Source organism: Athalia rosae, chromosome 5, assembly GCF_917208135.1.
Source record: "Athalia rosae chromosome 5, iyAthRosa1.1, whole genome shotgun sequence".
NCBI lineage: Eukaryota > Metazoa > Arthropoda > Insecta > Hymenoptera > Athaliidae > Athalia > Athalia rosae.
This window is the reverse complement of record NC_064030.1, coordinates 18067454-18094003: the sequence shown is the minus strand read 5'-3', so window position 1 is coordinate 18094003 and position 26550 is coordinate 18067454. Positions and strand designations below refer to the sequence as shown.

Sequence of the window (26550 nt, the reverse complement as noted above, 5' to 3'; positions counted from 1 at the left end):
ATATCGAGGAGTGAGCACTGACAACTTCACATAAAGCGCAGTTCTAAGCGCAGTGCTCACAATTAAGCACGTTTGGAAAAAATCGGCTCCTTATTAAATGCCTTATTTATCTCCCGTGTGTCTCATTTCTCCACATTTCTCCTATAATTTATAGTAGTTTTTAATTTATCTGTCAGTAACAAGTGTTAGTGCAAGATGAGTGAAAACGAAGAAATAACCGGGGACGTATCTTCTGAGGATTCGAAGAGAGCGGAAAAGTTTAAAGAAAAGGCGAACGAGTACTTCAAAAGTAAGTTCAATTAGAGATACTCGCTTTTGTTGTCGGCTTGCGTAATTCAATATCATAGAATTTATCCAATTTATTGATCACCCAGACCAAATTAATTCACGTGTCAGCGTCCAGGTCACGTGTATTTTTAAACTAACCAAACTTTTTCCTTCGTTACTCAACCTACCTAATTTCGCATCTCATCGTAACTCAGTTTCTGTACATTTCTTACGATTTACAACATAATTCTGACTAAACATCGATTAATTGTTCCTTTGGACAGCGGATACTCTGTTTGTAATTTCCTTGCACGATGTTAATTTACCTGAACATCTATGATTACCAAATGTAAAATTGGTCTGAAATATTCGTACAGTGTTTAAATACTTTCAGGAATAATGCTAGTAGCGCTATTCTACTATGTTTCTGCATTTTCCTTAGCAGAGTGCAATTAACTCAAATAGCGGTGAAATTATGATCAATTTTTCGTTTTTAGATCAAGATTTTAATAAGGCAATCAAGCTCTACACACAAGCAATAGAAGCTGATCCAACGGTTGCGGTATATTATGGAAACAGAAGTTTTGCGTATTTGAAAACAGAATGCTTCGGATACGCCTTAACAGATGCTTCAAAAGCAATTGAGCTTGATAAAAATTATGTCAAAGGTTATTACAGAAGAGCTGCGGCTCACATGTCTCTTGGAAAATTTAAACAGGCATTGAAGGACTACGAAACCGTTACTAAAGCAAGACCAAAAGATAAAGATGCCAAAACCAAATTTACCGAGTGCAATAAGATTGTTAAAAAATTAGCTTTTGAGAAGGCTATATCTGTAGAAGAAAATAAAAAGAATGTAGCAGATACGATAAATCTCGATGATATGGGTAAGCGTTTTAAAGTTTGAAGCGAATCAATTAACGTTGTTCACCGTTTTTTTCACCTAATTTCAATGTTGATCGTACGTTGATTTTTTTTATTTAGCGATTGAAGACGAGTATACAGGACCAAAACTCGAGGATAATAAAGTCACTCTACAATTTATGGAGGATCTAATAGCATGGTATACCAAACAAAATAAACTTCATCGCAAGTACGCCTACAAGATTCTTTTGGATATTAAAACATGGTTTATGGCGCAACCAAGTTTGGTGGATATCACTATTCCAGATGATAACAAATTCACCATTTGCGGTGATATACACGGCCAGTATTACGATCTGCTTAACATATTTGAGATAAACGGTCTGCCTTCGGAAACTAATCCATATGTATCCTTATGGTTTATCATTAGGGCACTATATGATGTGGGTTATTCGAAACAAAATGTACTATTTTTCTTAATATTCAAAATAGTTATTTAATGGAGATTTCGTCGACAGAGGGTCTTTCTCCGTGGAATGCATATTCACATTATTTGGCTTCAAATTATTATATCCCAATCATTTTTTCATGTCTAGAGGTGAGTTTTGTGGCGCTAAAAGTTATTCAACTAGTTTATGCTGTGTCCGGTTACTGCTATCAAATTATCCAATAAATCAGGGAATCATGAATCTGCAACCATGAATCAAATGTATGGATTCGATGGTGAGGTCAAGGCAAAGTACTCAGCGCAAATGGCGGAGCTTTTTACAGAGGTTTACAATTGGCTACCACTTGCACACTGTCTAAACAATAGAGTGCTTGTAAGTATGAGTTTTGAAAGACTCATTGAATATTATTGTAAAAGTTATTCAAAGTGGTTTTTCGTATTACAAACAGGTGATGCACGGTGGGTTATTTTCAAGGGATGATGTTACGCTAGCCGAGATCAGAGAAATAGACCGAAATCGACAGCCGCCCGAAGAAGGACTTATGTGCGAACTACTCTGGTCGGATCCGCAACCTCAGCCGGGTAGAGCGCCCAGTAAAAGAGGAGTAGGTGTTCAGTTTGGACCTGACGTAACGCAGAAATTCCTCGAACTCAATAACCTCGATTATATAGTGAGAAGTCATGAAGTCAAAGATAACGGTTATGAAATTGCGCATGATGGAAAATGCATAACCGTCTTCTCAGCTCCAAACTATTGGTGAGTTTATCGGCGAAACATTTTCGTCTTTGTTTCTTCTAATCTTACCGAAAAAAATTTATCTTGTCTAGTGATACCATGAATAACCGAGGTGCCTACATCAAATTAAATGGCAAGAATATGAAACCGACTTATGTGGTTTACGGAGCCCGGGTAAGATTATTTCTATTCTACGTCTACGTTCGCGTCTCATTTCGTTGAATAATTATTTTTATTCACGTTTCAGCCCCATCCAAACGTGGTACCAATGGCATATGCTAATTCTTTACTAAAGTTCATGTGCTAATGGAACAGTTTTAGGAATATTGATGATGATTAAGTAATTAATAATTGAATACAACTAGCCAAACAAAAGTGTGCGTATTATATTTGATACCGATTAAGAGAAGACGAGACGTAATCGTTCTTCTAAACCCGTAACCGCTACAGTCTCGCCACGACAGACGGAGTTTATCGTATGATTATTGCTATTCACCGTCATATTGGGTAAATGAGGTACATAGAATCATTTTTAAATGTTGTTAAACAATATCCTTCTTTGCTAGCCAATTTCCAAGTGGCGTTGAAATGACCACATCGATTCTTTCTACGGAAATGTTCTTCTGACATTTATCGCGTTGGTAATCGCGATGTATTTTTGGTGTTTGACTTTTAACAGCGTAAGAAACATGATGAAACGTACGACAAGTAAGTCTGGATTATGCAAATATCGGACACATAGTGTGTGTTATAAATTTTCAACAATGTGTACATACGAATCAGTAGGGATCAAGAATAATCTTATTACAATATAACATACCTGTGGTAAATCGGCGACATGTGATAATATCTATGCTTACGAGTCCGATTAAAACAGTTTTATTTATTTATTTTTTTATCAACGGAATAACACTATGGAAATAAATATTCGTTTCAATTTTTTCGTGTTTTCGAATGAGCTATGTCCCTCGCACAAGCGCGTTTTGCTCATGCTCAAAAGAAAAACTCAATCGCCAAACATCAGATTTTTAGGCATGAATTTTTCATTCTCAAAAGTTGTAATTATTCGATGGCTAGATTATTGTACATTGTTGAGTCAAGAGTGAATATTATGCAGTTTTTTTCGTACAACATACGAAAACGGAAGCTATGAGGCATTCGTATGTGAAAACGCTACCAGTTTACAGACTTACGGAGACTGGTGACATCCAGTAATAAAGTAATTTCAACTTCATGTTGGCGGTTTGAGCTTTTTCAGCGTAAAATCACACTTATGTCCAGTTATTATGAAAATAGCAATCCGGAAAATTTAACACACATGCAAGGTAGTACAATTTTCCTACCAATCATCTTATCGTTACGTTAAAAATTACACGTGATTACTTTTCTACAGATCAATATGTGCGTTGTTAGGAATAATCGTATAAATCAACCAGTTTATTTTGTTTTTTGTTACTAATTAATAAATGACCTTTATAATGCATCTTATGTATGCTATACACCTGCACCCTTTGGTATTTCAGGTAATAATCTATTCTAAGGTTCCAAACGATCGGAGCCTAACTTTTGAATGTTTATTTGTATTTAATTATTTGTAGAATTGTTTTGCATACTTCCTCTGGCATTTCATCTCTGTTTTCAACGTTGACTTCGAAAATTTTGCAACGAGAATTTGATCGCAACTTTTTTATCAATAATAGGTGCGCTGGGGTGACTACGGGTATAGTAGCAAGTGCGCATCTAGCTGTCTTTGACACTTTTCCTGATCCTAACATTGCTCGATCGACCTCTTGTGTGAATGATTTGCTGAGTAATTCCATCTTACCGACTTCATCCAGCAACAGTACATCCTAAAACAGATTTGATCGCTATAGTTTCTCTTCTGTCTGCTTAATTTGTTCTAATCGATTCAAGATAACTGTGTTCACCGATTCGGTTTGAAATACTGGAAGAGCAGATTTCTCGAAATTTTCTACAAAGACTGCGTACTTTCCAACATGATATCTTGTTGGGGCGAGATGATTTGATCCGCTATAGTATCTGGTGAATATAGTGAAAGTTTAATTACAGCTGTCACTGATTTTTCAGGAGATTATCTTTCAAATTACAAACTTGAATCACCAACGTTGCTCGTGCAAGTGGCAGACGCTGTTCGGGATGTTTAAGGGGAATGACGTCAAAGCCAATCCTCTTATTGTTAGTGGAACGTACTTCTTCAGTAAAGAATCCATCGCAAGTCAAGCCTTTAGCTTCGATCAGCGAAATGAGCTTCTTGCATACTGTGGTCTTTCCGATACCTATAAAAAGAAGGCAGAAATCTGTATAAAATAAGGATTTTTGAAAAACCGTGTAAAATACATGACAATTTTGAATTACCGGGTGGCCCAGAGACTAAAATGTGAGAAAACCGCGTGGGGGCGGCACTTTGTGTTTCCATTTATTTGAAATAAGTAGCTTTATCCCCATAAATGTTTATTGTGTCTTCGCTTTCAAAAGATCAGCGTTGCCGACTGGGCTGCAGACTTTGAAACCTGCGCTTGCCGATTATCGTTCGTTGAAAATTTCGAATAAATCTGACAGTACGGTCATTGACTGATGAAAACTTATTGAATAGTTATTCATGAATTTTGCGGGGAAATTCACCGAAAAAATGAGCAATAGAAGTGATATATTTCTCCTCGAAAATAATCGGAAGACATTAAGGACGAAATGACTGGCAATGCCAAACCCCTTGCTGACTTTAATTTTATGTTGATTCAATGATGGAGTCGATGTAAACTTTTTCCTACCGATCACGGTTGGTTCACATCATTTTGACACCTTCCGAAGTTTTCGGAGCAACGGTTAAATACGGAACAGCTGATTCCTAGAGATTGTCGCGGTTTTTGATTGTACTAACGATAAAGTTCAGCAGAAAGACTAGAGAGTAGAGACAACTACACGTCTGTCAACGAAAGTAGACTACAGCTTTTTATAATACCGAGGTGGAGTAGCTGTTTTATTTACTTTTTTCTACAATCAGGACTGAAGTGTTATGTGGAAGAGTAAGAGCCGAAAGTTTCGGTGAAAAATAACCACCATGGTATCCCCATCGGTTTGCAATCCTATTTCCTACATTGCAAACAGGCAGATAGACGATCATGTCAATTCAACCAAGGGACTTGTCAACGCCAGGCTCAGCTATTCCGAAAATTTATTTAGGAAAGATCTTCAGTCACATTATGGTTGCGTTAATGCCATCGAGTTTTCTAAAGAAGGGGAGTTACTTGTATCCGGTGAGCTACGAGTTTTCTTCCCTCAATTTTTTCATTCCTGCGCCTCCGCTCACAATTATTTATCTTTCATATTTACTTTATTTAGTAACATCTGCATTCTGTGAAGAAATTTCGTCGAATGGCTCTTCGCTTTCAACGTTCTTTTCAGATTCTTCTATTTTTTCACGCAAGTTTCTCTGTGGCGAGAATTCATTTTGCAATGCGATGCACACTCTGGTGAATTTGTTTACATCATCAATAACAGCATTTATTTCTATACAAATTATTACTAGAGAACGCTGTTTATTTCTCTATCTCTGGGCAAATATATTTTTTTCCTTATGACGACTAATCAGATTAGATTCACCAATGTTCCTCAGTTTTGAATAAATATTACTTTCGTTAAATGTGTACATATTTCACATATCCGTTTGTTTGTAAAATTTCTCAGGTGGCGATGATAGAAGAGTTTTATTATGGAAGGTTGAACAGGCAATACAAGGTGTTGGCAAACCGGCAGTTATGAGAGCCCAACATGTCAGCAATATTTTCTGTCTTGGTTACGACAGTACCAAATCAAAAATATTTTCAGCTGGAAATGACGATCAAGTTATTGTCCATGACTTAAAAACGTAAGGAACTTTGAAGAAAGATCTAAGCTTGAAATTTCATGGTGTAAACTATCCGATATCACACCTTCTTGGAGACCCTTATATTCATAATTACAAGCCTGATTATTCTGTAACTTGCAGCGGAGATCCCCTAAACTATTTTCTGCATGAAAAGCCAGTCTACGGTTTATCGATTCATCCACACAATGACAATGTTTTCTCAAGCGCCTGTGATGACGGGAGGGTTTTGATATACGATATCAGAGATTCTTCTTCTACAGAGTCATTTTGCCTGGCTCAATACAAATCAGCTTTTCACTCCGTTATGTTCAATCCCGCCGAGCCACGATTGCTTGCAACAGCGAATGCCAAGGAGGGTGTCAGCATGTGGGATGTTCGTAAGCCACTCGAGTGAGTTTTGTTTTCGTTTCGTTTCTTCTCGTATAACGTCTTTTGAATGTAAGTTATCAATTTTGGAAAAAATTCTGTCTGTAAAAATGAATAATTTCAGAGCGGTGTTGAGATATGGCGCCGAGGGTACATCGCAAAGCTGTATGAACGTCAGATACAACGCAGCTGGTACAAAATTGCTGGCTCTGAGAAGAAGACTCCCTCCAGTTTTATATGCCGTTGATTCTCAGACCCATCTTTGTCAATTTGATCATCCTGGCTACTACAACAGTTGTACAATGAAGTCTTGTTGTTTTGCCGGTGATGATGACCAATATGTTCTCTCAGGTATGCATGTAATAATTTAAATATTTCCATTTGCAATAGCTAATTCTTCAAATCAATCTTGCAGGATCTGATGACTTCAATCTATACATGTGGAAAATCCCAACAAATAATGAAAAATGGGTGGACTCTGCGCATATGGTTCTGCATGGACATAGATCTATCGTAAATCAAGTACGATTCAATCAATCGAGTTGTATCCTTGCCTCATCGGGTGTCGAGAAAATCATCAAAATTTGGAGTCCGTTTCCGCTGGGTAACGGATGCCTTGGTGGTTTGAAGGTAGAGTTATTCTAATATTGACAAAGTAATTAATTCCTCATTACGCAGGAGGGACGTGTCCCCAATTTGCTATGAAATTCTGGAAGACTTCAATGTTTTTTCATTTGACATTGGATCATTTTGAATGATTTCAATTGATTCAAGTCCGTATATTCTCACAGAAAGAAGCTGGCAAGCAGGAAAGACAGCGTAGGGTTTTCACACACGATGAATACATCGGCCTGGTATTAAGGAGTGGCCAGTACATGACGCATGATTACAGTCATCAATCGACTCGTGAAGATCCTCGCATGATGGCGTTCTTTGATTCTCTTGTACAAAGGGAAATTGAGGGATGGAGTTCGGAAGATGCGCCTCTTGGGCCACAAACTCCGAGTGACTCTGAAAATAATCCAACGATAGGACGCACATATAATGCTAGTGATTCGGACGGTAAAGACATTTCAGATGAAGCATGTTTGTGTTAAAAATTGTTGCAAACTCTAATATTCATTCGTCTCTTGGTTTTTTTTTCTAAAGACTCCACTGCCTCGAACCGTCAGCTTATGCTCAGCATTATGGGATCAGCGGTTAGTTCTCGTAGTTCGACAGGAGGCGGAGTTACACCTGAAAGACCTTCGGAATCACCAAATCGTATCGCGCAGTTGATAGCAAACCGGAGAGAAAAGCTCATGAGACTAGCAGCTCTGGAAGGTGGTGCAACGGTAAATACATCTATTAACGCAGTTAGCCGCGTGGAGCCGGTTGCTGAAGACGTGAAAGAGGATATCAGATCAAAGTGTAAATCCAAGAGTCGATCGAAAAGCGCTAAAATAAAGCATAGTCGAATTACTCGAAAAAAGTGTAGAATCCGTCGAAAATTGGTGATAAAAAAAGATGATAGCGATACTTATAGCGACACACAATCCCTGGATACCACTCAGCCTAGCACAAGTTCAGGCGTTGTTTCACGTAGATCGAGATACTCGGCTACATCAATTGGAAATGATGATCATTCTAGTAGTAGCAGCGAAGATGAAGGATTCACAGAAAAGCGTAAAAACTGCAAAGATGACTCGGATAGTTCCATCAAAGTTCCAAAATTGAAAAAGGTACGGAAAAATAATACAAAGCATGAATACGAAGAAAATCGCAGTAAACAATTGAAGGTTGATAACGAAACGACGAAAGGTGTGGTTCCTAATCTCCGAAAAGACTTAGTGAATAATTCAATTGCGGGAAAGAGGCGAATCGAAGAATTGGGAACACCCATAAAAATAATACCTAAAGTACCGCCGACTCCAGATAGTGGGATCTCTGGTGTGTCAACGGTTGAAAAATCGTTAGAAGAAATTGGGAAAGCTTGGATAGGGGGTGATAGTTCCGATCATGAACAAAAACAGATAAACTTGGAACGTTTTAGAAAAAAAGTTGACATTGCTAGGCGAGGTTATCGACACCGTTCTACCCCCTTGACAAAACTTCCTTCCAGTACCAGCGATTCGTCTGATTAAAATTGTTCTCCTAATTCATCTCGTCGCAGCTATTCCTTATTGTATGTATATATTGAATCTGTGATTCCCTAAAATATATTTTTATAATATTAAGTTTGATGGCTCGTGATTAGTGAGCACGATGATTTTCTTTTTTTACCATTCGCGATTGATATGAACCGGTTTATTAGCTGTGCCGATATTGTTTTACACATAATTAGAAAAACAATTAATAATAACGGGTTCATTTATCAGGGCCATTATTTATCGATTTTATATAGATTCCTTTTGGTACGAGATATTCATGTATAATCGTGGTCCGTTAACCAATGAATTCAAACCTCACGGGTAAAAATGTTTGAATAATAAAAATAAATCGTGATTATCAAAGTTGAATTTTTCTTGTGAATTCCTCAACGATGACCTTTTAATGGTAGAGTGATGAAAAAAATAAGTGCTAAATCTTTACATATCCGTTACTTGGCATGTGGTCACTCGCCGTGTTTGCAGTCTCGTTTGACCACAGGATGTTAGGTATCCTGTAACTTTCCCTAGTATTCTGTTTCGTTGATAAACTCCTCTGAAAATGAGGGAAGTGGTATGTAGAAGAGGCTGAAATCTTCGCGCCTCAATCATCCGCTGTTTCATTCCGTTTTTAAATTGCTTTGCCCAAGCACGAACATGGCGGGTGGTTTAAGTCTTTACTTAATTTTATTTTTTGTCGTTCTGACAGGTGTTGTGGCTTATCACTTCGATAACGATAATATAATATTGTACAAGAATGTTTTGGACTCTTCAGAATCTCGTGCAAGCTACTTTGGATTTTCGACAGCTCTTTGGAATCCTGGTGAATCAAGTCCAACATGGTTATTCATCGGATCACCAAGAGCTAATTCATCCGCATATCCTGGCGTTAACGAGCCTGGAACTATTTTCAAATGCAAAATTGGTGAACCGTGCAAAGAATGGATTTTACAATCTAGAAACAGCAAAAGTGCACCTACGCCAGGCTCGTGGCTTGGCGGTGCCATGAGCATAGAAAACAAAGTCATACCACGACTGGTGGTATGTTTCCCTCCTATTCAGTTCTACGTTGAACTAAGTAAAAAACTTTGATTTTCACTTGCTCATGAGTATTTTACGTTTAGATTTGTGGCCATAGATGGATGGAATACAACAATCAACTAACTTCGCTGTGGCTCATGAAAGGCATGTGTTACGAAGCTAAGGCTGACAGGAATTCAGTCAATGGAAGTGCAGTAGGAGTGTCTGTAAACCCACTTCGCAACACTGAGGTAGTATATACTGTACCAAACATGACCACCAGTAACATGAATTTTGGATTTGGGGAATCCGGATTCTCTATCCATATCACAGAGAACAAAGATGCGCTTGAATATATTTTGGGTTGCCCTGAAGTTTGGGTTGGACAGGGGACACCAATTATCCACAAGGGTATAATTGGGCAAAAAAAACGTTTTATCATACCGGACCCCAAAAAGGATTTTACAGTGGAGAGCTCCGATCATTCGGGTGAGTTATAATTATACAACTATGAAGTTATAATTAGAAATAAGTTTGTTCACCGTTTGAATAATTTCACCAATAAACTCACGCCTACGAATCTTATTACTGATTTTAGGGTACGCTGTAACTTCCGGAAATTATTTTATACCGAAAACACGTAGATATGTGTCAGGTGCACCAAGGAGTGAAGGATTTCTGGGAAAAATTATTGTATTTGACTTTCCTGAAGAGGATATGGGTCCCATAAAAGTTTACAACAATCTTACTAAGGGAGATCAAGTTGGTGGATATTTTGGAGCTGCCTTAGCTTCCTGCGATGTCGATGGCGATGGACGAGACAACTTGATCGTAGGTGCTCCACAGTGGTCAAAGTATTTGGACGAAGGACGAATTTATGTCTACAAAGGCGAGAGTAAGGTGCGTCAATGAAAAATTAACCACGACACCAATCGGATAATAATTTGAGCTGGTTGGAATTTATTTGGGTATATGTTTTAGGATAACTTCGTGCTACTGCAACACTTCGAAGGAGAGACCAAATATGGAAGATTCGGTAGCACGATCACCTGCTTAGGTGATATTGACCACGATGGTTATGCAGATATTGCAGTAGGAGCTCCGTACAGTGGTAACGGTGTTGTCTATATTTTTCATGGTGGCAAAGGTGGCTTAAAAAGAAGCCAAAAGATCCCTGGTCCTGAAGATACCAGCGGATTTGGTATTTCAATTTCCGAGCCACGTGACATTGACAATAACGGATATGCCGATATCGCAATTGGTGCTCATTTATCGGGCCATGTCACTTTGGTAAGATCCAAACGTGTCGTTTCTTTGAACGTTAAAATGCACACCGACTTGCCAGAGGAAACACTCGAGCGGAGCGGAGCAGATCCTTTTGGATTGTTTGTATGTTCTTTTTACAATGGGACGGATCTACCGAAACAACTGGGTAAGAATAATTAGATTAAAGACTAAGACCGTAATACTGATGATTGTGAATTTCTTTTATCAGACGTCATTACTCAATTGCGAATTGACGAAGGACATCGAAGAGCAAGACTCTCGATCTCAGGAGGAATTCGAAGATTCTACAAGTTTTCAACAACGCTTAATCTTGGCCAAACAACGTGCGAAAATTTCACAATAATTTTAGAGGTTTGTTATAGTTTGTCACACATAATTACAAAATAAGTTGATTTCAAATGATTGGTTTTAGACTAACATCGGGGATTTTCTCAACCCATTACGGCTCTCGGTTACTCAACGTTTAGGCACGAGTAACTATTCCGAAACGCTGATTGTTACCAGAAATGACAAAATTGGAAAGGACAACTTTAACAAATCCTCAGCTGTTTTGAGCGGCTCTCTCTCAGAGGTCAGAAATGCTCTGACAATTCCATTTAAACAAATTTGCGGCTCCGACGATATTTGCCATTCAAATTTGACAATTTATATGTCGACTGATTTGGGAAGTAATAATTCTTACATCATTGGTTCCACTCCGTACATATCGCTTGTTGTTGGCGTTTCGAATACTGGCGAGGATGCTTACAATACCAGAGTAGTTATCTATATTCCAGACTATATTCGACTTCGTCGCATGCCAAATACATGTACCAGAAATGAAATGAATATGTTGAACGTAGTTACATGTGAGATTGATAATCCATTGGCTGCAGGCGTCATGGTGAGATTTGATATGCATGCAGAATACACCGTTTAAAAGTATTGAAAATTTCATTTGCTTGTATAATTCGCAAATTTATTTTTAGAAAAATGTCAGCATAGATCTAGATGTGTCTGAGTTGGAGTCTGACTATTTCAGAAAAATAGATTTGGAGGCAATCGCGAAGACGCAGAGTATGAACGAGGAGCATAAAGCTCACCTTGTAATTGATGGTGTGATAGAAGCAGATTTTGGTATCACAGGGTAACTGATCTTAATTACTCTGGATTTTCGTTATTTGAAACGGAGACTCAGAACTTAACATGATTTCATCCAAACAGAAAAGCCGATGTGGATTGGTACTCGTATGCTCTTAAAGGGAAAGATGATGAACCGTTACCGAAAATATTATTCCAGCACTCATTTGAGATTAAAAATCACGAGGTATCTCCGATAACTGAAGCGCTGCTTAGTCTTTCCATACCAACACATTGGATACACAAGGATCGTGAAATTGAAATAGTGAGACTGAATAAAACGACCAGGCAACTCGATGGGACAGACTTCGATTGCTACGAGCAAAACGCTAATGATATTCAGAGTACATCGCGTCTGGATGCAACTACAATGCCGGAATGGTTAACGAGTAGTCGTAATACGTCGCAATCGTTGATGCAGACTGAAAAAAAATTTACAATTATCGATGGTAAAGTATTGGCAGCATCTCCGGACAACAGAACTCTGTACATTAACACTACTAATCCTTCGGTCAAGTGGAGTACGATAAATTGTTTGGCAGGGCGATTTATTAACTCACAATCCGTGGCCAAAGTTATTCTGGAATTGGAACTTCTTTTGGAAAATTTAATACGTGAGTTGACATTGACTTTCTTTCGCTTTGACGAGAACTCAAATCTATCCTTTTGTGTTTTTAATTTTAGCTGAAATAATTGAAGACAAAGACATTATATTTGTTGTGACTAATGGAAGTACGAGAATTATAATGCCATCAAATTTAATTCAAACTGCCAATAATGCGCCCGATTGTGCAATGACTGGTACGATGTTCATTGGATCGAGACTAGAACGTCAAGTGGCTTCATGGGTCATAGGGACTTCAGTTGGCGTCGGGATATTACTTCTGATATTAGTCGTTATTGCGCTATTCAAATTTGGTTTCTTCAGAAGAAGCAAAAAAATGGAACTCCAGGCGTTGAAGAAAAGTGAAAAGAATGTGAGTTTTATTTCATTAATAAATCGATGCATATCATAAATTGCTCTTTTATGCATAACATTTTTTTTCAGATGGAGCCCAAAGTCCTTCTAGAGACCAACTCATCCAGAGAATTTTTGGACCTTAGTTAAATTGACAAAAACGAGAAACAAGTAAAAATAAAATTTTAAGTATGTACATAACCATATTGCGTGTCTAATGATGCTAAAAAGGCCTAAACTAAAAAGTCTTTTTTTGGTACTAGAAGAGTATAATTTTCGATAGTTTGCTATCCGCTATAGGTTCAAAAAAAGATGATCAATGAATAACGAAGACGAAAATTTGGAGAAAACAAGCGGAAATAAGGGGCACATAGAATTTTTAAGTATCAACGAGAAATGAATTTTTGGCGTTTTTACCTTAAGTTATTTTGATGGTATTAAAATCATGATATTTAAATCATCCAGTAAAAATACAGCTTAATCTTTCCCTTAAAGGTATTCCTCTTGTCTTCACAATCAATCCTTGGTGTTTGTTATGTTATTGGCAGAAGAGTCGTTATTTGAGCTTAACAAATTATCACTTAAATGTTCTCTTCAACCTTCCGGCTGTGTGTAATAGCAGGATAAACATTTTGAATTATGAAACTACCACATCCTGTGGCTGCGGTATTTCATCCTGTCAATTTATCTTATCAGATATTCGTACTTCTTGAGACTTTCTGAAAATAATTTTTTTTTATGATATAACAACGCAATGTCTTCTTCAGTATTTTATCTGCTTCCGTAAAGTATGTATCCCTTTAGTAAATACTGCTGTTACGGAGCTTTTCTGTTGAACATTCAGACTTGCATCTTCGCCTATAACTTTGATGTGGATAATCTGATTATTTATGAAAATCCAGCCGAGGTATCTATGAATTCTCGCGCAAGTTACGCTGGATTTTCTGTACTTCTTAAAAACTCTGAAAATGCTGGGTCATCAATTTTCATCGGAGTGCCACGAGCTAATTCGTCTGCATACCACGGATCAAAAGAACCTGGAACTGTATTTAAATGTGGAATCATGAATTCGTGCAAAGAGTTCGTCGTTGGTGGTGTAGGCACAAAAAAACCAGGAGATAATTGCTGGCTTGGAAGCTCGATGAGCATATCAAATGGAAGCAAATCAAATATGATGGTACGTTCAAAGTCCATTTATTTAAGTTATGAATTAAACGTTCTTCTCAGACTATGTTCTATACAGGTGTGCGGACCTAGGTGTTTAGACAAAGATGACTATGAATATCAAAGTTCCGCGTATCCTATGGAAGGTTTATGTTACAAGGCTGATCCTGAAAGTTATGGATCTGGATCAGCGATAAGGTTGCCAAAGATTTCATACAAACGAGTAACAAATTATGGGTTGATCGCATCACTCGGATTTTCCATACATGCTAACTCCCGGGATCCAGATAAATTCATCATTGGTGCTCCAGGAGTAGAGCGTGCTCAGGGAGAGGTATTTCAATACACCGTTGACAGTAATGGCAATGGCTATGGAAATGACTTTGTCTCCCTTGGCACTGATTCGAAATCTTTCCAATTCTGGAGCAATTCCGGTGAGTTATTTTTGTCCAAAATACAATTTTTTTGTTCTTATAACATCACATGATCTCATTACTCACAAATTATATTACCATTTGCTCTATCGAATCATTTCATAGGCTATGCGGTCACATCAGGTTATTATTTTGATTCGTCTGGGGGCCTTTTATATGGGACTGGAATACCGAGGGCTGCAAATCTTCGTGGTAGAGTCGTGATCTTCAAGAACATAGGCCATCCCTACGTGATGACTGTCGACAATGCCAGTTTTGACGGAAACCAAGTTGGTGAATATTTTGGCTCTGCATTGGCGTCCTGTGACGTAGACGGAAATGGAAGAGATGAACTATTGGTGGGTGCTCCGCAATGGACTAAACATGTGGACGAGGGTAGAATCTATGTTTTCAGAACAAATTCCAATGTAAGTTTACTTCACAATAATACAAAATTGGCTTGGTGATACCATAGAAATTGATCAGCGGTTAGTTTGAAAGCCTTTTGAATGTCATTTTGCAGAACAAATTTGAAATTTGGCAAACCTTTGAGGGGCAGATATTGTATGGAAGATTTGGCTCAGCCATCACCTGTCTGGGTGATATAGACCGTGATGGGTATGCAGATGTTGCAGTTGGCGCTCCTTACGCTGGCAATGGGATGGTCTACATATTCAATGGTGGTAAAAGTGGGCTTCGAAAAAGTCAACAAATCTCTGCTCCCCTCAATACCAAGGGTTTTGGAATTTCAATGTCGGCGTTTGACATCGACGAAAATGGTTTTCCCGATTTGGCTGTAGGAGCATATTTGTCTGGCCACGTAATTTTATACAGATCTAAGTCGGCTGTTACTATGACAGTTACATTGACCAGTCTATCAAAGAGTCGCTCTCTTAACCAAACAGCCCGGTTCTTTGACGTAAAATTTTGTTCCTCTTATTCGGGAAACCATGCACCTCGATCGCTTGGTAAGTATCATCGACCTGTATCAGTTCTGATAAACCACCATTATACAACGAATGACATGCTCTTTTTAAACAGATGTCACTTCGAAGTTAACCGTTGACGAAATTTATCAGAGAGCAGTCGTTAATTTCCAGGGTAGATCTCAACAAACTCATGAATACAATCATACTATTTTTTCGAGTTCCCAGTCGGCCTGTGAAACCTTCTCAATAAAATTGAAAGTAAGTTGCCATATATATACCATGCAATCGTGAACTCAAAGAACCTAATTATTTCAGGATAAAATTGCAGACTTTCTCAATCCGATCAGTCTCTCTGTCAGTCAAAATCTACGTGCAGTTGGTCAAGCCACGGGGGCAGTGCTGGTAAAAAACGAAGAGATAACCGGCGAAGATCATTTCTGTGTCAATTGTCCTGTAATAAACCCATTCAATCCAATGGCTGAAAGTCACCTCATCATTCCATTTGAGGTAAAATGTGGCAGCGACGCGGTCTGTGATGCTAACTTACAAATCAATATGACAACTAACTTGAAAAATCCTGGCTATTATGTGATCGATTCTGTTCCTTACATCACATTGACTATCGATGTACGGAATACCGGAGAAGCAGCTTACTTAACCAAGGTGGTCGTGCGTATTCCAATCACTGTTAGGATCCGTTTGATCCCAATAACTTGTACCAGTTTGGAAACAGAATCTGGAATCACCGTAACTTGTGATATCGCGAATCCCCTGAATTCCGATACAACGGTAAGTTTCGTAGTCAGCTGTATAGAATTACTATAAGTATGCACCTCCGACACGTTAATTCAAACTTTTTTTAACACACTGAAACAGAAATCTGTGCGCATGGATTTGGATATGTCCCAAGTAACGAGCGATATCAAAGAAATTGTCTTTGAAGCGTCAGCGAACACACAGAGTAGGAACGCTGCTAAAGACGGCGTGACGAGACATCGCATAGAGTGCGAGGTAGAAACCGATATTGGAATCACCGGGTAAGTCATTTCGTCGCAATACTCGTTTTTAGTGAGAAATTACACATTAGTGAGAAATATTTCTCAACAGGAAAGCTGAAATGGACCAATATTCGTTCATCGTTAAGGGAGATGTGGATGAGTCACCGAATATATTCTTCCAACATAATTACCTGATTCAAAACTACGAAGTAACTCAAATTAAAGAGGCCCTGCTCAGTATATCTTTTCCAACGCATTTTATGCAGGACAGTGGGGAAATTGAAGTGGCAAAATTGAATCAAACTACCGGTTACCTGGACGGGCAAGAATTTACTTGTACAGGAGCAGATACATTGTTAAATAGATCCCAAGCATTGAGTTATGATGCAACTACAATGAACCGGTGGTTGACCAATGGAAAATCTGAGATACTAGATAAAAAGTTCACCATCATTGAGAACAGAGTATATGCAGCCTCTCCTTCCAACAGAACACTGAATATTAATTGTACCAATCCTTCCGTTAAATGTACAACTATCAATTGCAAGCTCGATGTGTTCAAGAATAAACAGTCCACGGCAAAACTGGTTCTTCTCTTTGACTTACAATTGTCAAATGTTACCGGTGAGCCTGACAGTCTTATTTCTTCCATTTTTAATAGCACTTTTTCACCTCTTATTGCTTCACGTTTCAGATAAACTGATTCAAGATAAGGATATCATTTTTTTTGTGTCCAACGCCAGCGTAAAAATCAATATACCGTCCATCGAGTCGCTAAGTGGCAATAACGTGCCGGATTTGATAATGATTGGTACAGTGTTCATCGAGACCTATGCAGAAAGTCAAGTACCGATATGGGCGATAGCTCTATCAATTTTCATTGGATTACTACTTTTAGTATTGATTATCGTTGGGTGTTTCAAGTTCGGCTTTTTCAACCGCACTAAGAAATTGGAACTTCAAGCGTTATTGAAGCAAAAAGTTGACGTGAGTTATAAATGCCTTGAAGCTACAAATTGCACGTATAATTCCTCAATTTACATCACCCGAATTATTTTTTTTAGGTAACTTCGCAAACTAACCGACCCACTTCTCAGAGGTTCGAAATCTCCGACTCGTAAGTTAGAAATTAAGATAATCTATCTGATGCTCATTTAAAGGGTTTTATTTCGTTTTCATATCGTATACAGATACCGAACACATGCAGATACCCATTATATGCAATTAATAATAATAATATCTATAATAATAACAGTGATAACCATAAGTAAATGATTAAAAAATATTCTACTTTTCGTACTTTGCAAGGCAATTATATTTGCTTAAATTACCATAGTATACTAAAGTTAAAAAAATATAATCATATTCGTACAAAATAATGTGGGCTCTGTCATTGTCAATAGACTCTGTTAATATCAGGAAATAGAAAAAAAAAACGTGTGGATATATCTGAACATATTCGAGTGAAACAGATTTTCAACGAAACATAAATATCGGTTAAACTTGCCGAGATGCGAATTTTATCTTCATCGTCCACTATTTATGAGTGAGTTATAAATAGCGCGTATTTTACTACGATTATCATTTACTAAAATATGGGATTCAAGGAGACCGAGCCGTAGGTCCGAAACACGTTTGAATAGTGGCTCGTTTTACGGAAGAATACATATTTGAACTCAATCATTATACCATAAATACCATCAAGGTTTAACTTCTCTAAAGTAGGCGCCAGAACCTGCCCAGCTTTGTGTAGCGGGTGTGTCGAAGATACAACAACTATAGAATTTGTGCTAGAATATACAACGAGTTACTTTTTGTTAAAAAATAGTTTCTGCAACATGCACAGAATTTAAAGATTCTCTGCGACAGGCTTCAGATGAGAATCCAGTAAGAGAATAACCAAGGCCACGACAAGCAACCAAAATCTTATTTTGGTTTCATGAGATACACCAAAAAGTGTTGGACAAATATTATATTCGATTTTAATCGAAGCATTTATTCAAAATTAAAAACGGTAGCCTGTTCAGAATTACTCTACGATCGTATTGATAAGTCAAAAACTAACTATGGTTTACAAAAGCCACTATAGTAATGGACGACGCTCTCTTACGTAACTATTTAGTAGCGAGCTAGGCTTCCGGAAGCTTTTAGACTTGTATTATATTCTTTGGCTGTGGGTTGCTGCTTGAACCAAGAATAAGTGAAAATTGTATAGCTGAATTTGATCCAACACTTCATACTGTAACCGCCAAGAGTATGCCGCTCAGTCCTCGTCGTCGCTGAGACCTAGTCCACGCGATATTTCTGCAGCCGATAATTTGCCTCCTCCGGGTGGCGCAGGTGCAGCAGGTTCACTGGGTCTTGGAGCCGCACGAGGGCTGGGGTAATCGTTTTGTGAGCCGTAGCTGGCTGGGCCATGACCCGGGTTGTCATATCCATGGGATTTCTGTTCAACAGTAGTAATATGCCAATGAGAGAATCATAAAGAGTTGATTTTTTTTCGACATCCATGACAAAAATAGATAATCACAGTTACAAAGAGATTGATACAGTTCCGATATAATGAAGTAAATAATTTATTAAACTAGCATTAGAATAATTTTATTGAACAAAAATATTTTATATTTGCGTATCGGACGTAAACAAAAACAAATTGGCGATAACTCGACCAATTTTATAGATAGATTAATTTGACTTTCAGATTTGGATTCTTGAAATCAAAAGACATGAGCATAGTTGATTTTTTACCCCAAAATTGAAAAAAAAACGAAGTTATACGCTCGGCGTCTTCTTGGTTTGGCAATTCTCGTTTCGAGTTTCGATTAGTCCTCAACTTTTTAGAACAAGAAAATTGAACAAGCAATAGTTCGTAAAACATTATTATGATAACAAAAATCTGGTGACACTTGTTCAGAAATTTGATCGACTTGACAAAATCAAATACCGTAGTTTTATAGGTAATAATTCTCACTTTTTACTTTGGTACAAGACTAATAATAATTAGTTAATCTCATGCTTTTTCTTACTCACATCTTTGCCCTTGGATAGTCCATCTAGAGCCGAGCTCAAAAGTGACGATCCAATGGCAGATCCGATTCCAGATAATAGACTTGAACCATCAGATCCTTGGCTCGGAGGATATCCACCAGACGATCCACCATATCCACCCGAAGGTTGATAGGGCTGCTGATAACCTGGCTGATAACCTGGTTGGTAACTCGGTTGCTGGTTTCCTCCCCCTCCAAGAACTCCACCCAAAATCGAACCGAGGGTTCCACCAAATGCATCGCTCCCCCCGGATTGTTGATGTCCGTAAGATGGCTGATGGCTACCACCGCCACCTCCGCCTAAAAGTTTAGAGATATGGAATGGTTGACATAAACTGTAAATGAATTATGTCCATAGCAATTGCTAACGTACCAAGGGCACCTAGGATGGATCCAAGAACACCACCACCACCGCTGGAATCATGAGAAGGATATCCACCGCCCTGTGAATAGGATCTATTGTCCCCTTGCAGAGCACTACTAGCTAAGCTGCTCGCCAAGGCAGTACCGAGTGAAGCCATATCTAGACCTGCAAAGCCTCCTCCTTCTTTTTCTGATTCCGTCTTGGTAGCATCAGATTTCTCATGGTCCTGTTCATGTTCTTTCTTTTTCTAAAGATATTTGAATGCTATAAAATATGTACACCTGTTGTTTCATAATATTTTACCTAGATTATACTCACATTAATAGCATGCATAGCTGCCGCAACGCCTCCCACCGCAACTAGTCCACCAAGCGCAAGACCAACTTTATCCAAACAACCACCAAACGCTTCTTCTTCTTCGGGTTTTTCGTAACCTGGCTGATATCCGTAAGCTCTTGGTGGATTGTAACCACCAGATCTACCGTAAGCATCTGTAGGTGGGCCGTAATGTCCAGGATGGTTGTAACCACCTCCTTGAGGCCCTACAGGCTCCAATGTTGGGTACAAACCCCCTGGGCCTATCCAGAAATACATTATTGTAAAGACAACAATTTTTGTGGACAGGTAAATTATATTATACGTATTCCGATGTACCTGGAGGTCCAAAATTAGCTGGTGGAACGTCAGGGATAATGGGTGCTCTAGGAGACGATGGTATACCATCGGATCCGCCTTCATATCGAATGGATTCAACTTCAACATCACCATCAATAACCAAGTGCGTAACTTTACTGTAAGGTAAACGATGTGCAAATTCGGTAAAGTGTCTGCCGTTAATGGCAATTTTGTAACAGGGTTGATCGCACAAAATTATTATCTCGAATCCCTGGCCAGGTGTGAGCCAAAGTGGGCCTTCGTTTTCTTCTCTACCCCAACTCATGGATTCTATATGATTTCGGGTAACAAAACCCTCCGGAAAACGTGGCGATACATGGATTGCGATGTCGTCCCGGGGATTTATGTTTGGTCCCAGTTGGAAATTAATCGCAAAGCGAACCGCCGATGGAGGGACTTTTCCTTGGACTTTTACCATTTTTCCAGGTACAAGGCCACCTTCCACTTCTCCCACATAAGGGAGTTCCTGTAAATGAATGAGGTCTCTATGAGTATTATTGCAAATTGAATCTAATTGCTATGTTCAATTTATTCTATGCGTGAGAGTAATCACATCATTGCAAGCAAAGTCTTAAGGTCATTCAATTAATTGAACTAACGGAAATCATCAACGATAAAATATGGATTCATCGTTTCCGAGGTATTGTATCGCTGAAAATGAAAATATGGGCGAGTCTAGTAACGGTGGCTCGTTAATGCGTTATTTCGACCCAGATTTGTTGACTGCGACAGTTTGGAAAAAGAAGCGCACGCACTGTAAGTCTATACGTCATAATGCAGTTGCAGGTAAAATTATTACTTACAGGGTTTGAAACTGGCGACGAGGACATTTTATTTTTTGATTTGGTTTTTAAACCGCAGACGGATTGATTTGATCGAAATTTTATATTTCCTGTGTAATTATAACGAGGCTGTCGACACGACCTCAACGAATTCCTAGCTGCTTCCTCATCGAGCACTCAACACGATCTTCGTTTTGCCCGCACTTCTATTTACAGTGATGACGTACACGAATACCTTCCAGTAATGACATGTTTCTTGTTGTGTGCGTAACTATTTCATACGTATAAAGTCGAAACGGAATTCAATACTAGAAGAACGTAAAGCCGCGTCCACAATTATTTCTCACTGTCGGCTCGTGGCTTAGGTGTGGGAAGAACCTTGAAATTATAAATAATAGAAATAGACGAGCTCAAATAGTACGCGCGGGAAAGTTGATCTCCAAAGCATTTGAATCTCAACAATTGTTACCACTTCAATTGTTCCGTTGCGGAACAGTTGCGAACTGATTGTTATTCAGTTGCGCATGAGTGGAATTCAAATCCGCTCGAAAGTCTGAGGAACGAGATTCTGTTGCATAAAAAGGAGTCCGTTATCTACAGCATTCACTGAAGAATAGCTCTGCAGTGTTCTCTCAAGACCTGTTAGTAAACAAACTTGGAGACATATTTCTGGTCCGTATCTGTTCTTGAAAATTTGAGCGACTCGTTGGAAGCATAAACGTACGTACAACGTAACCTAAGGTAATTTTCGTTGGATATTACCTTATTGTTTTTAGCTCAATACCTTTATTTCAACGCAGAAATGCAGGTCCAGACGATGCATGATAGCTTGAAACCTCTGTCCTGGCTAGAAGGCACATGGAGGGCTGACGGTACGGGATTGGGAAAATTCCCAACGATAAAGCCATTCAATTTCTGCGAGGAAATTACCTTTGCCTCTATCGGACAGCCTATGCTGAATTATACAGGACAAAGTTGGCATGTAGATAGCAAAAGACCGATGCACAGAGAAGTTGGATTCCTGAAAATCATTCCTGGCACCAATAAAGTATCTCTTATTGTGGCACATAACTTTGGTCTGACTACCATTGAAGAGGGATATGTAGATGACAAGAATATTCAGCTCACAAGTCAGAAGATTGCACGGATTTCAGAAGGCTGCAAAGAACCTGCAGTTTTAAAGGTAAAGGTCATGATGAGTTGGCTGTAGGATTTCTCATTTTTTGCATATATTATTGTTGTTACAAGATCGAACGAGAGTTCCGGCTGGTCGGGTCTCAGCTGGAGCAGATACAACGCATGGCCACAACAAGCGTCACAGAAATAACGGAGCACATTCGGACCGTTTATCATAAAGTAGACAACTAGATTCAACGTCGTGTATAAAATAAGGACAGTTGATCGAGATAAGTAAAGTAAAGGTTACATTGTGATTTATTGCGTGAAAAAATTTATTATCACCAGAAATGGATTTACATAACTTTTTGTGAAGTACTATCCGTAACGTGAGCATCTAAAAGCTTTAATGGACATGAACTAGTCAGTTTTTTTCGATTTTGCATTAGGTTTGGATCTTTTGCACATCAGTCTCAATGCCTGATGCATTGCAAAGATTATCATCGCTAGCGTTGCTATTATTATAAATATTACGTCCAGCAAAAAATATTGCACAAAGTTTTGCTCCGTCACAGCAGCCTTGAGATGATTTGCACCATCGTGCTTCATAACATATTCTACCCAATGTATAGCCTGATCCAAGGGATGATTCATCTCATCCTTCCAATACGCTGACACCTGAGATGACAACAAGTAAATGTGATTTTAATCAGCTGATCTATTTGAGAGTAAAAATCATTTGATACTGAATTCCATACCTTCTGTATATTTCGTATATATTTCGGATCATTTGCAACCTTAGAAATAGTATTATAAATGTCGTCCTCTGTCATAGTTGAAAAGTCCAATTTCTCAGCAAAACCTTTCGCTCGAGCCAAATTTATGTTGAGTTTTTGATCACCAAAAAGTGGTATGCCGACAACTGGAACACCATGATGAACCGTTTCCATTGTACTGGATATGCCACCGTGAGTGATGAACAGCTTCACATTCGGGTGAGCTAATGGAAAATATCAAAAATTTTTATGACTCGATTAACGTATTTTTTTTTTTTTTGTTTTTTCACGTCTAGCTATTTGCGATTACCCAGTATATCGTTTTGGGGTAGCCATTTCCCTATCCGTACATTCTTTGGCTTGTTAGTCATAGTGTCATTTTCCCATTTCCACAGGATATCGAAAGGCAAACGTTCAAAGGCTCCTTTAAGCGCCTGAGTTAAATGTTCCGGGATCAGTATACTCTGCATTGCGGATCCGAGGCTGAAGAGGATTACACCATTCTTTGAAGAATCAATGTATCTCTGCAAGTCCTGTACAAGTATTGAATTTTTTTATAGTATACGAGATATTTGCTTTAGAGAACAAATTTCATTCTACATCTAACTACATGAGAATGTGATTTCATGAGTATTTTACCAAAGGCAACGGCTTGTTAGGTTTGATGTGCATTCCGGCAACATTCTTCATGTTCGCCATGTATGGACGTGGTGTGGAGAATGCGGGGTGGGTATTTATCAGAACAAAATTGGCCTGCCTCTCGGTTTCCTCTAAATCGGTGATCTCAACGCCGGAGTCTCCAAAATATTTTTCTGCTAATGCTTGTTGCTCAGGCATGTAATAATATTTTCTCAATACGTCTACGTATATAATAGCAAGAGCGTTTTGTAGCCGTTCTAACAAAGTCATTCTGTCGGTGAACCTGAAACATGTTTAAAAATGGACAAAAGCATAAGATCCGGGAATACTACCTGGAATTTATGGACGTTTGAGCCTCATTTCACATATCTCACTTGGAATGAATTTGAAACTTTCAATTAATTTATTCATGCTCTTTTCAGGCTACAGATTTACGCGTACCATAAAAATTCCGATGGCACATAGCTCCATGGTGCCGAGTTTCCGAAAATTCGGTTGAGCGTCGAAGTTGTACCGAAGGTACTGATGAGAACGACGGGGCATTTGAATTTCTGGACGAAAACGATGAATGCCTCGTTCACAAATTGTTCCATAACGATAACGTCATATTTTTCTTCCGATCTAATCAAAGCCTGTGCCTCTGGGCTCTTCACAGCAGCTTCCGTCGACCGAATTCCGATTTGAAAAAGCGCCAGTTGCGCGCGAAGGAAGTTTGCATTGACGAAATCCATCATATCAAAATTGGCTTTGAAAAATATGTGAGTTTTATGAGATTGACGGTAATTTATTTACATAATTTAAAAAAATCCTGATCGATACGAACCTGGAGTCAATCGGGTGATATCGTAAATAATTTCTCTGTAATTCGATGCGTTGAAACCTGTTGAGAATGGAACGAATATTGTTACATCGTGTCCTTTTTTAGCCAGGCCGTGCATAACAGACGAAGTTACTGAGAGATGGGACTTTCCAGGAACTGGGAAAAGGCCCAGAATTTTAGCACAGAATCCATCTTGCCCCGCGAGGCATATGAGAATACACGTCGTTATTAAACGCATCTGAAAATATAAAACAACGTGTTTGATCAATGTGTCGAATTCTTTTATTCGAAGACGGAGAAAGAAAAAAAAGGAAAACAAAGTAACACTTGTGATTCTGAACATTTTTGAGTTTCGTTTACAACCGATCGTGTTTTTGATACGAATGAATAATTCCGAGCGGTGTAACTTAATTCAAATATTATTTTTGACTATTTAAACGGAATAAAATAGATATAGCAATTATTCTTATACACTGTTGAATATAAATATTCTACATTACATATAATGTGATAAGCTGTGATGTGCTAACTTTCAAAGCGATATCAATTTCTTGTAGCAGTGTAATAACATGACGTAACATTGCTCAAATTATAAACACCTTGTCAAATGATGTTGATTGACGTCCTTCGGTGAGCGTTTACTTTGTATGCTACAGTATAAAATCGAGACTGTCAAATGGCACGCTATAATCTTCGACAGACTTCAACAATATTACAAAAAGTGATCTTAATCACGAATTATGACTCGTCATGATGACAGCCTTATATGAGATCCTAATTACTCAGGAAACGCGGATGAAATTAGAAACCGTCTAATTATTTCAAAGCTGCAAAGACCCTACAAAAACGATTCATTTATGTTTTTTTAATCTAACGCAAAATTGCGATTAAAAATAATTTCCTTTGTATATTTCAGATTACTTAATTGATTTTGGGATACCTCCGGATTTTTAAGATGCGGAAACAATTACGTTCACTGTTCACCAAAAATTTTGGATTTTCAAATTCTCAAAAGTTTTAAGACACCGGTATTCGAGTGTAAGCAAGGTAGCTCAGCAATTATAAATATAGGTATATGGGTTCATAAGGGAGCAACTGAAAAAGAGATTTTTGCCGGCTCTCAACGCGATGTGCAGGAATCTCTCGGTCTACTGCCAGACGTTCGGACTCTGACTTTGCCGCTCACTGTTCGAGACCACAATCATAATAATGATGACCATCGTTATGATGATAAGAGATGAAAAAAAGAATCGAACCTTTAGATAATAGGTGAGGAATCAAGTAAAGATAATCGTAGTTTATAGTGCCAAAGCATTTTCTATCGATTATATTCATAGTAGCTCCTTTATACACAATATCATCTAGTTTTTACTTCTGAAATAATAATGTTTTTTCAAATCAATTATTCAATTCTTCGATCTTGTCCAATCTATATATTTGCACATGTTGACAGTTTATCTTATGATAAGGATATTTTCGTACTCCTGGTAGTTCAGATATTGTAAATTCTATGGCGAGCTTCAGCTTCTTATTATCAGTAATTGATAATGACAGCGTGGTAGTTGTCTTAATGAATTTTTTATGAGAATTCTAGTATAGACCGTATGCTCGTTGGTTACTTAGCATATATTTTAAGTCAAAAATCAATCAGTTTCATTGATGCACTGTAAATTTGATGAAATAGATCAAACAGAGCAACAACTGAATGATGCAAATAAAGCGTATAAGAGCTAATCAACTTTTTTCGATT

General features: G+C 38.3%; 8 protein-coding genes and 1 long non-coding RNA gene across 16 annotated transcripts; 6 read left to right on the top strand and 3 right to left on the bottom strand.

The window, feature by feature from the left end:
- Window positions 1–42: 42 nt before the first annotated feature.
- Window positions 43–3798, top strand: LOC105687341 (serine/threonine-protein phosphatase 5). The gene is made up of 8 exons (XM_012402915.3): window positions 43–289; window positions 765–1154; window positions 1252–1538; window positions 1624–1729; window positions 1810–1952; window positions 2029–2336; window positions 2408–2489; window positions 2563–3798. Exons 1-8 carry the CDS (start codon window positions 196–198, stop codon window positions 2620–2622), a joined length of 1470 nt encoding a protein of 489 aa, XP_012258338.1. The 5' UTR covers window positions 43–195; the 3' UTR covers window positions 2623–3798.
- On the bottom strand, window positions 3172–4852 carry LOC105687344 (cancer-related nucleoside-triphosphatase homolog). Its single transcript, XM_012402917.3, has 4 exons — window positions 4692–4852; window positions 4441–4612; window positions 4244–4355; window positions 3172–4165 (listed from the first exon to the last, which is right to left on the bottom strand). Exons 1-4 carry the CDS (start codon window positions 4750–4752, stop codon window positions 3890–3892), a joined length of 621 nt encoding a protein of 206 aa, XP_012258340.2. The 5' UTR covers window positions 4753–4852; the 3' UTR covers window positions 3172–3889.
- A 427-nt stretch (window positions 4853–5279) lies between these two features.
- Window positions 5280–9065, top strand: LOC105687339 (DDB1- and CUL4-associated factor 5). The gene is made up of 7 exons (XM_012402911.3): window positions 5280–5590; window positions 6021–6201; window positions 6322–6591; window positions 6692–6918; window positions 6983–7197; window positions 7359–7629; window positions 7717–9065. Exons 1-7 carry the CDS (start codon window positions 5395–5397, stop codon window positions 8688–8690), a joined length of 2334 nt encoding a protein of 777 aa, XP_012258334.2. The 5' UTR covers window positions 5280–5394; the 3' UTR covers window positions 8691–9065.
- Window positions 9066–9181: 116 nt separating this feature from the next.
- Window positions 9182–13548, top strand: LOC105687227 (integrin alpha-PS5-like). Of its 2 annotated transcripts, XM_048655429.1 has the most exons (11): window positions 9182–9734; window positions 9818–10202; window positions 10312–10613; window positions 10695–11145; window positions 11209–11351; window positions 11413–11883; window positions 11969–12126; window positions 12204–12733; window positions 12804–13096; window positions 13168–13266; window positions 13378–13548. In XM_048655429.1, exons 1-10 carry the CDS (start codon window positions 9351–9353, stop codon window positions 13225–13227), a joined length of 3177 nt encoding a protein of 1058 aa, XP_048511386.1. In that variant the 5' UTR covers window positions 9182–9350; the 3' UTR covers window positions 13228–13266; window positions 13378–13548. The 2 variants fall into 2 exon arrangements, with proteins under 2 accessions (XP_048511386.1, XP_012258114.2); XM_012402691.3 differs by having other exon boundaries at window positions 13168–13548.
- LOC105687359 (integrin alpha-PS3-like) lies at window positions 13238–20916 on the top strand. Of its 3 annotated transcripts, XM_012402949.3 has the most exons (13): window positions 13238–14254; window positions 14321–14675; window positions 14781–15082; window positions 15178–15622; window positions 15696–15841; window positions 15899–16372; window positions 16460–16620; window positions 16691–17205; window positions 17276–17568; window positions 17646–17698; window positions 19630–20475; window positions 20617–20770; window positions 20847–20916. In XM_012402949.3, exons 1-11 carry the CDS (start codon window positions 13868–13870, stop codon window positions 19757–19759), a joined length of 3261 nt encoding a protein of 1086 aa, XP_012258372.2. In that variant the 5' UTR covers window positions 13238–13867; the 3' UTR covers window positions 19760–20475; window positions 20617–20770; window positions 20847–20916. The 3 variants fall into 3 exon arrangements, with proteins under 3 accessions (XP_012258372.2, XP_048511384.1, XP_048511385.1); XM_048655427.1 differs by having other exon boundaries at window positions 13238–14675; XM_048655428.1 differs by lacking the exons at window positions 20617–20770; window positions 20847–20916 and adding an exon at window positions 19283–19538 and having other exon boundaries at window positions 13704–14675; window positions 19630–19769.
- On the bottom strand, window positions 19937–21497 carry LOC105687361 (galectin-4-like). The gene is made up of 4 exons (XM_012402952.3): window positions 21471–21497; window positions 20647–21133; window positions 20311–20570; window positions 19937–20239 (listed from the first exon to the last, which is right to left on the bottom strand). Exons 1-4 carry the CDS (start codon window positions 21495–21497, stop codon window positions 19937–19939), a joined length of 1077 nt encoding a protein of 358 aa, XP_012258375.2.
- Window positions 21131–22886, top strand: LOC105687362 (peroxynitrite isomerase THAP4-like). 3 transcript variants are annotated; one of them, XM_048655435.1, is made up of 4 exons: window positions 21134–21712; window positions 21815–22169; window positions 22250–22632; window positions 22698–22886. In XM_048655435.1, exons 3-4 carry the CDS (start codon window positions 22252–22254, stop codon window positions 22815–22817), a joined length of 501 nt encoding a protein of 166 aa, XP_048511392.1. In that variant the 5' UTR covers window positions 21134–21712; window positions 21815–22169; window positions 22250–22251; the 3' UTR covers window positions 22818–22886. The 3 variants fall into 3 exon arrangements, with proteins under 3 accessions (XP_012258377.2, XP_048511392.1, XP_012258376.2); XM_012402954.3 differs by having other exon boundaries at window positions 21131–22190; XM_012402953.3 differs by having other exon boundaries at window positions 21134–22169.
- On the bottom strand, window positions 22883–26069 carry LOC105687360 (UDP-glycosyltransferase UGT5-like). 3 transcript variants are annotated; one of them, XM_012402951.3, is made up of 8 exons: window positions 25741–26069; window positions 25400–25638; window positions 24804–25038; window positions 24422–24725; window positions 23981–24263; window positions 23652–23874; window positions 23324–23565; window positions 22883–23243 (listed from the first exon to the last, which is right to left on the bottom strand). In XM_012402951.3, the coding sequence occupies exons 3-8, from the start codon at window positions 25036–25038 to the stop codon at window positions 22986–22988; spliced, it is 1545 nt and encodes a 514-aa protein (XP_012258374.2). In that variant the 5' UTR covers window positions 25400–25638; window positions 25741–26069; the 3' UTR covers window positions 22883–22985. The 3 variants fall into 3 exon arrangements, with proteins under 3 accessions (XP_012258374.2, XP_012258373.2, XP_020708705.2); XM_012402950.3 differs by lacking the exon at window positions 25400–25638; XM_020853046.2 differs by lacking the exons at window positions 25400–25638; window positions 25741–26069 and adding an exon at window positions 25301–25388.
- On the top strand, window positions 23419–25269 carry LOC125500996. The gene is made up of 4 exons (XR_007278441.1): window positions 23419–23560; window positions 23737–23882; window positions 24403–24738; window positions 24906–25269. It is a non-coding gene; the product is annotated as an uncharacterized LOC125500996 (long non-coding RNA).
- Window positions 26070–26550: the final 481 nt, after the last annotated feature.

Coding starts and splice junctions, on each gene's coding strand:
- LOC105687341 (XM_012402915.3), top strand. CDS start 196: ATGAGTGAAAACGAAGAAATAACCGGGGACGTATCTTCTGAGGATTCG. Junction 1,539..1,623: donor CTTCGGAAACTAATCCATAT/GTATCCTTATGG, acceptor TATTCAAAATAG/TTATTTAATGGAGATTTCGT. Junction 2,490..2,562: donor ATGTGGTTTACGGAGCCCGG/GTAAGATTATTT, acceptor TTCACGTTTCAG/CCCCATCCAAACGTGGTACC.
- LOC105687344 (XM_012402917.3), bottom strand. CDS start 4,752: ATGGAAACACAAAGTGCCGCCCCCACGCGGTTTTCTCACATTTTAGTC. Junction 4,613..4,691: donor TTTAGTCTCTGGGCCACCCG/GTAATTCAAAAT, acceptor TTCTTTTTATAG/GTATCGGAAAGACCACAGTA. Junction 4,356..4,440: donor CTGCCACTTGCACGAGCAAC/GTTGGTGATTCA, acceptor TATATTCACCAG/ATACTATAGCGGATCAAATC.
- LOC105687339 (XM_012402911.3), top strand. CDS start 5,395: ATGGTATCCCCATCGGTTTGCAATCCTATTTCCTACATTGCAAACAGG. Junction 6,919..6,982: donor TGACCAATATGTTCTCTCAG/GTATGCATGTAA, acceptor TCAATCTTGCAG/GATCTGATGACTTCAATCTA. Junction 7,198..7,358: donor GATGCCTTGGTGGTTTGAAG/GTAGAGTTATTC, acceptor ATATTCTCACAG/AAAGAAGCTGGCAAGCAGGA.
- LOC105687227 (XM_048655429.1), top strand. CDS start 9,351: ATGGCGGGTGGTTTAAGTCTTTACTTAATTTTATTTTTTGTCGTTCTG. Junction 10,614..10,694: donor TCTACAAAGGCGAGAGTAAG/GTGCGTCAATGA, acceptor TATATGTTTTAG/GATAACTTCGTGCTACTGCA. Junction 11,352..11,412: donor ATTTCACAATAATTTTAGAG/GTTTGTTATAGT, acceptor GATTGGTTTTAG/ACTAACATCGGGGATTTTCT.
- LOC105687359 (XM_048655427.1), top strand. CDS start 13,868: ATGTATCCCTTTAGTAAATACTGCTGTTACGGAGCTTTTCTGTTGAAC. Junction 15,842..15,898: donor CCTTCTCAATAAAATTGAAA/GTAAGTTGCCAT, acceptor TAATTATTTCAG/GATAAAATTGCAGACTTTCT. Junction 16,373..16,459: donor CCCTGAATTCCGATACAACG/GTAAGTTTCGTA, acceptor ACACTGAAACAG/AAATCTGTGCGCATGGATTT.
- LOC105687361 (XM_012402952.3), bottom strand. CDS start 21,497: ATGTCCTCGTCGCCAGTTTCAAACCCT. Junction 21,134..21,470: donor CGTCGCCAGTTTCAAACCCT/GTAAGTAATAAT, acceptor ATTCATTTACAG/GAACTCCCTTATGTGGGAGA. Junction 20,571..20,646: donor AGCTAATTTTGGACCTCCAG/GTACATCGGAAT, acceptor ATTTCTGGATAG/GCCCAGGGGGTTTGTACCCA.
- LOC105687362 (XM_012402954.3), top strand. CDS start 22,252: ATGCAGGTCCAGACGATGCATGATAGCTTGAAACCTCTGTCCTGGCTA. Junction 22,633..22,697: donor AAGAACCTGCAGTTTTAAAG/GTAAAGGTCATG, acceptor TGTTGTTACAAG/ATCGAACGAGAGTTCCGGCT.
- LOC105687360 (XM_020853046.2), bottom strand. CDS start 25,381: ATGTTACGTCATGTTATTACACTGCTACAAGAAATTGATATCGCTTTG. Junction 24,726..24,803: donor TATCACCCGATTGACTCCAG/GTTCGTATCGAT, acceptor TATTTTTCAAAG/CCAATTTTGATATGATGGAT. Junction 23,875..23,980: donor CTAACAAGCCGTTGCCTTTG/GTAAAATACTCA, acceptor ATACTTGTACAG/GACTTGCAGAGATACATTGA.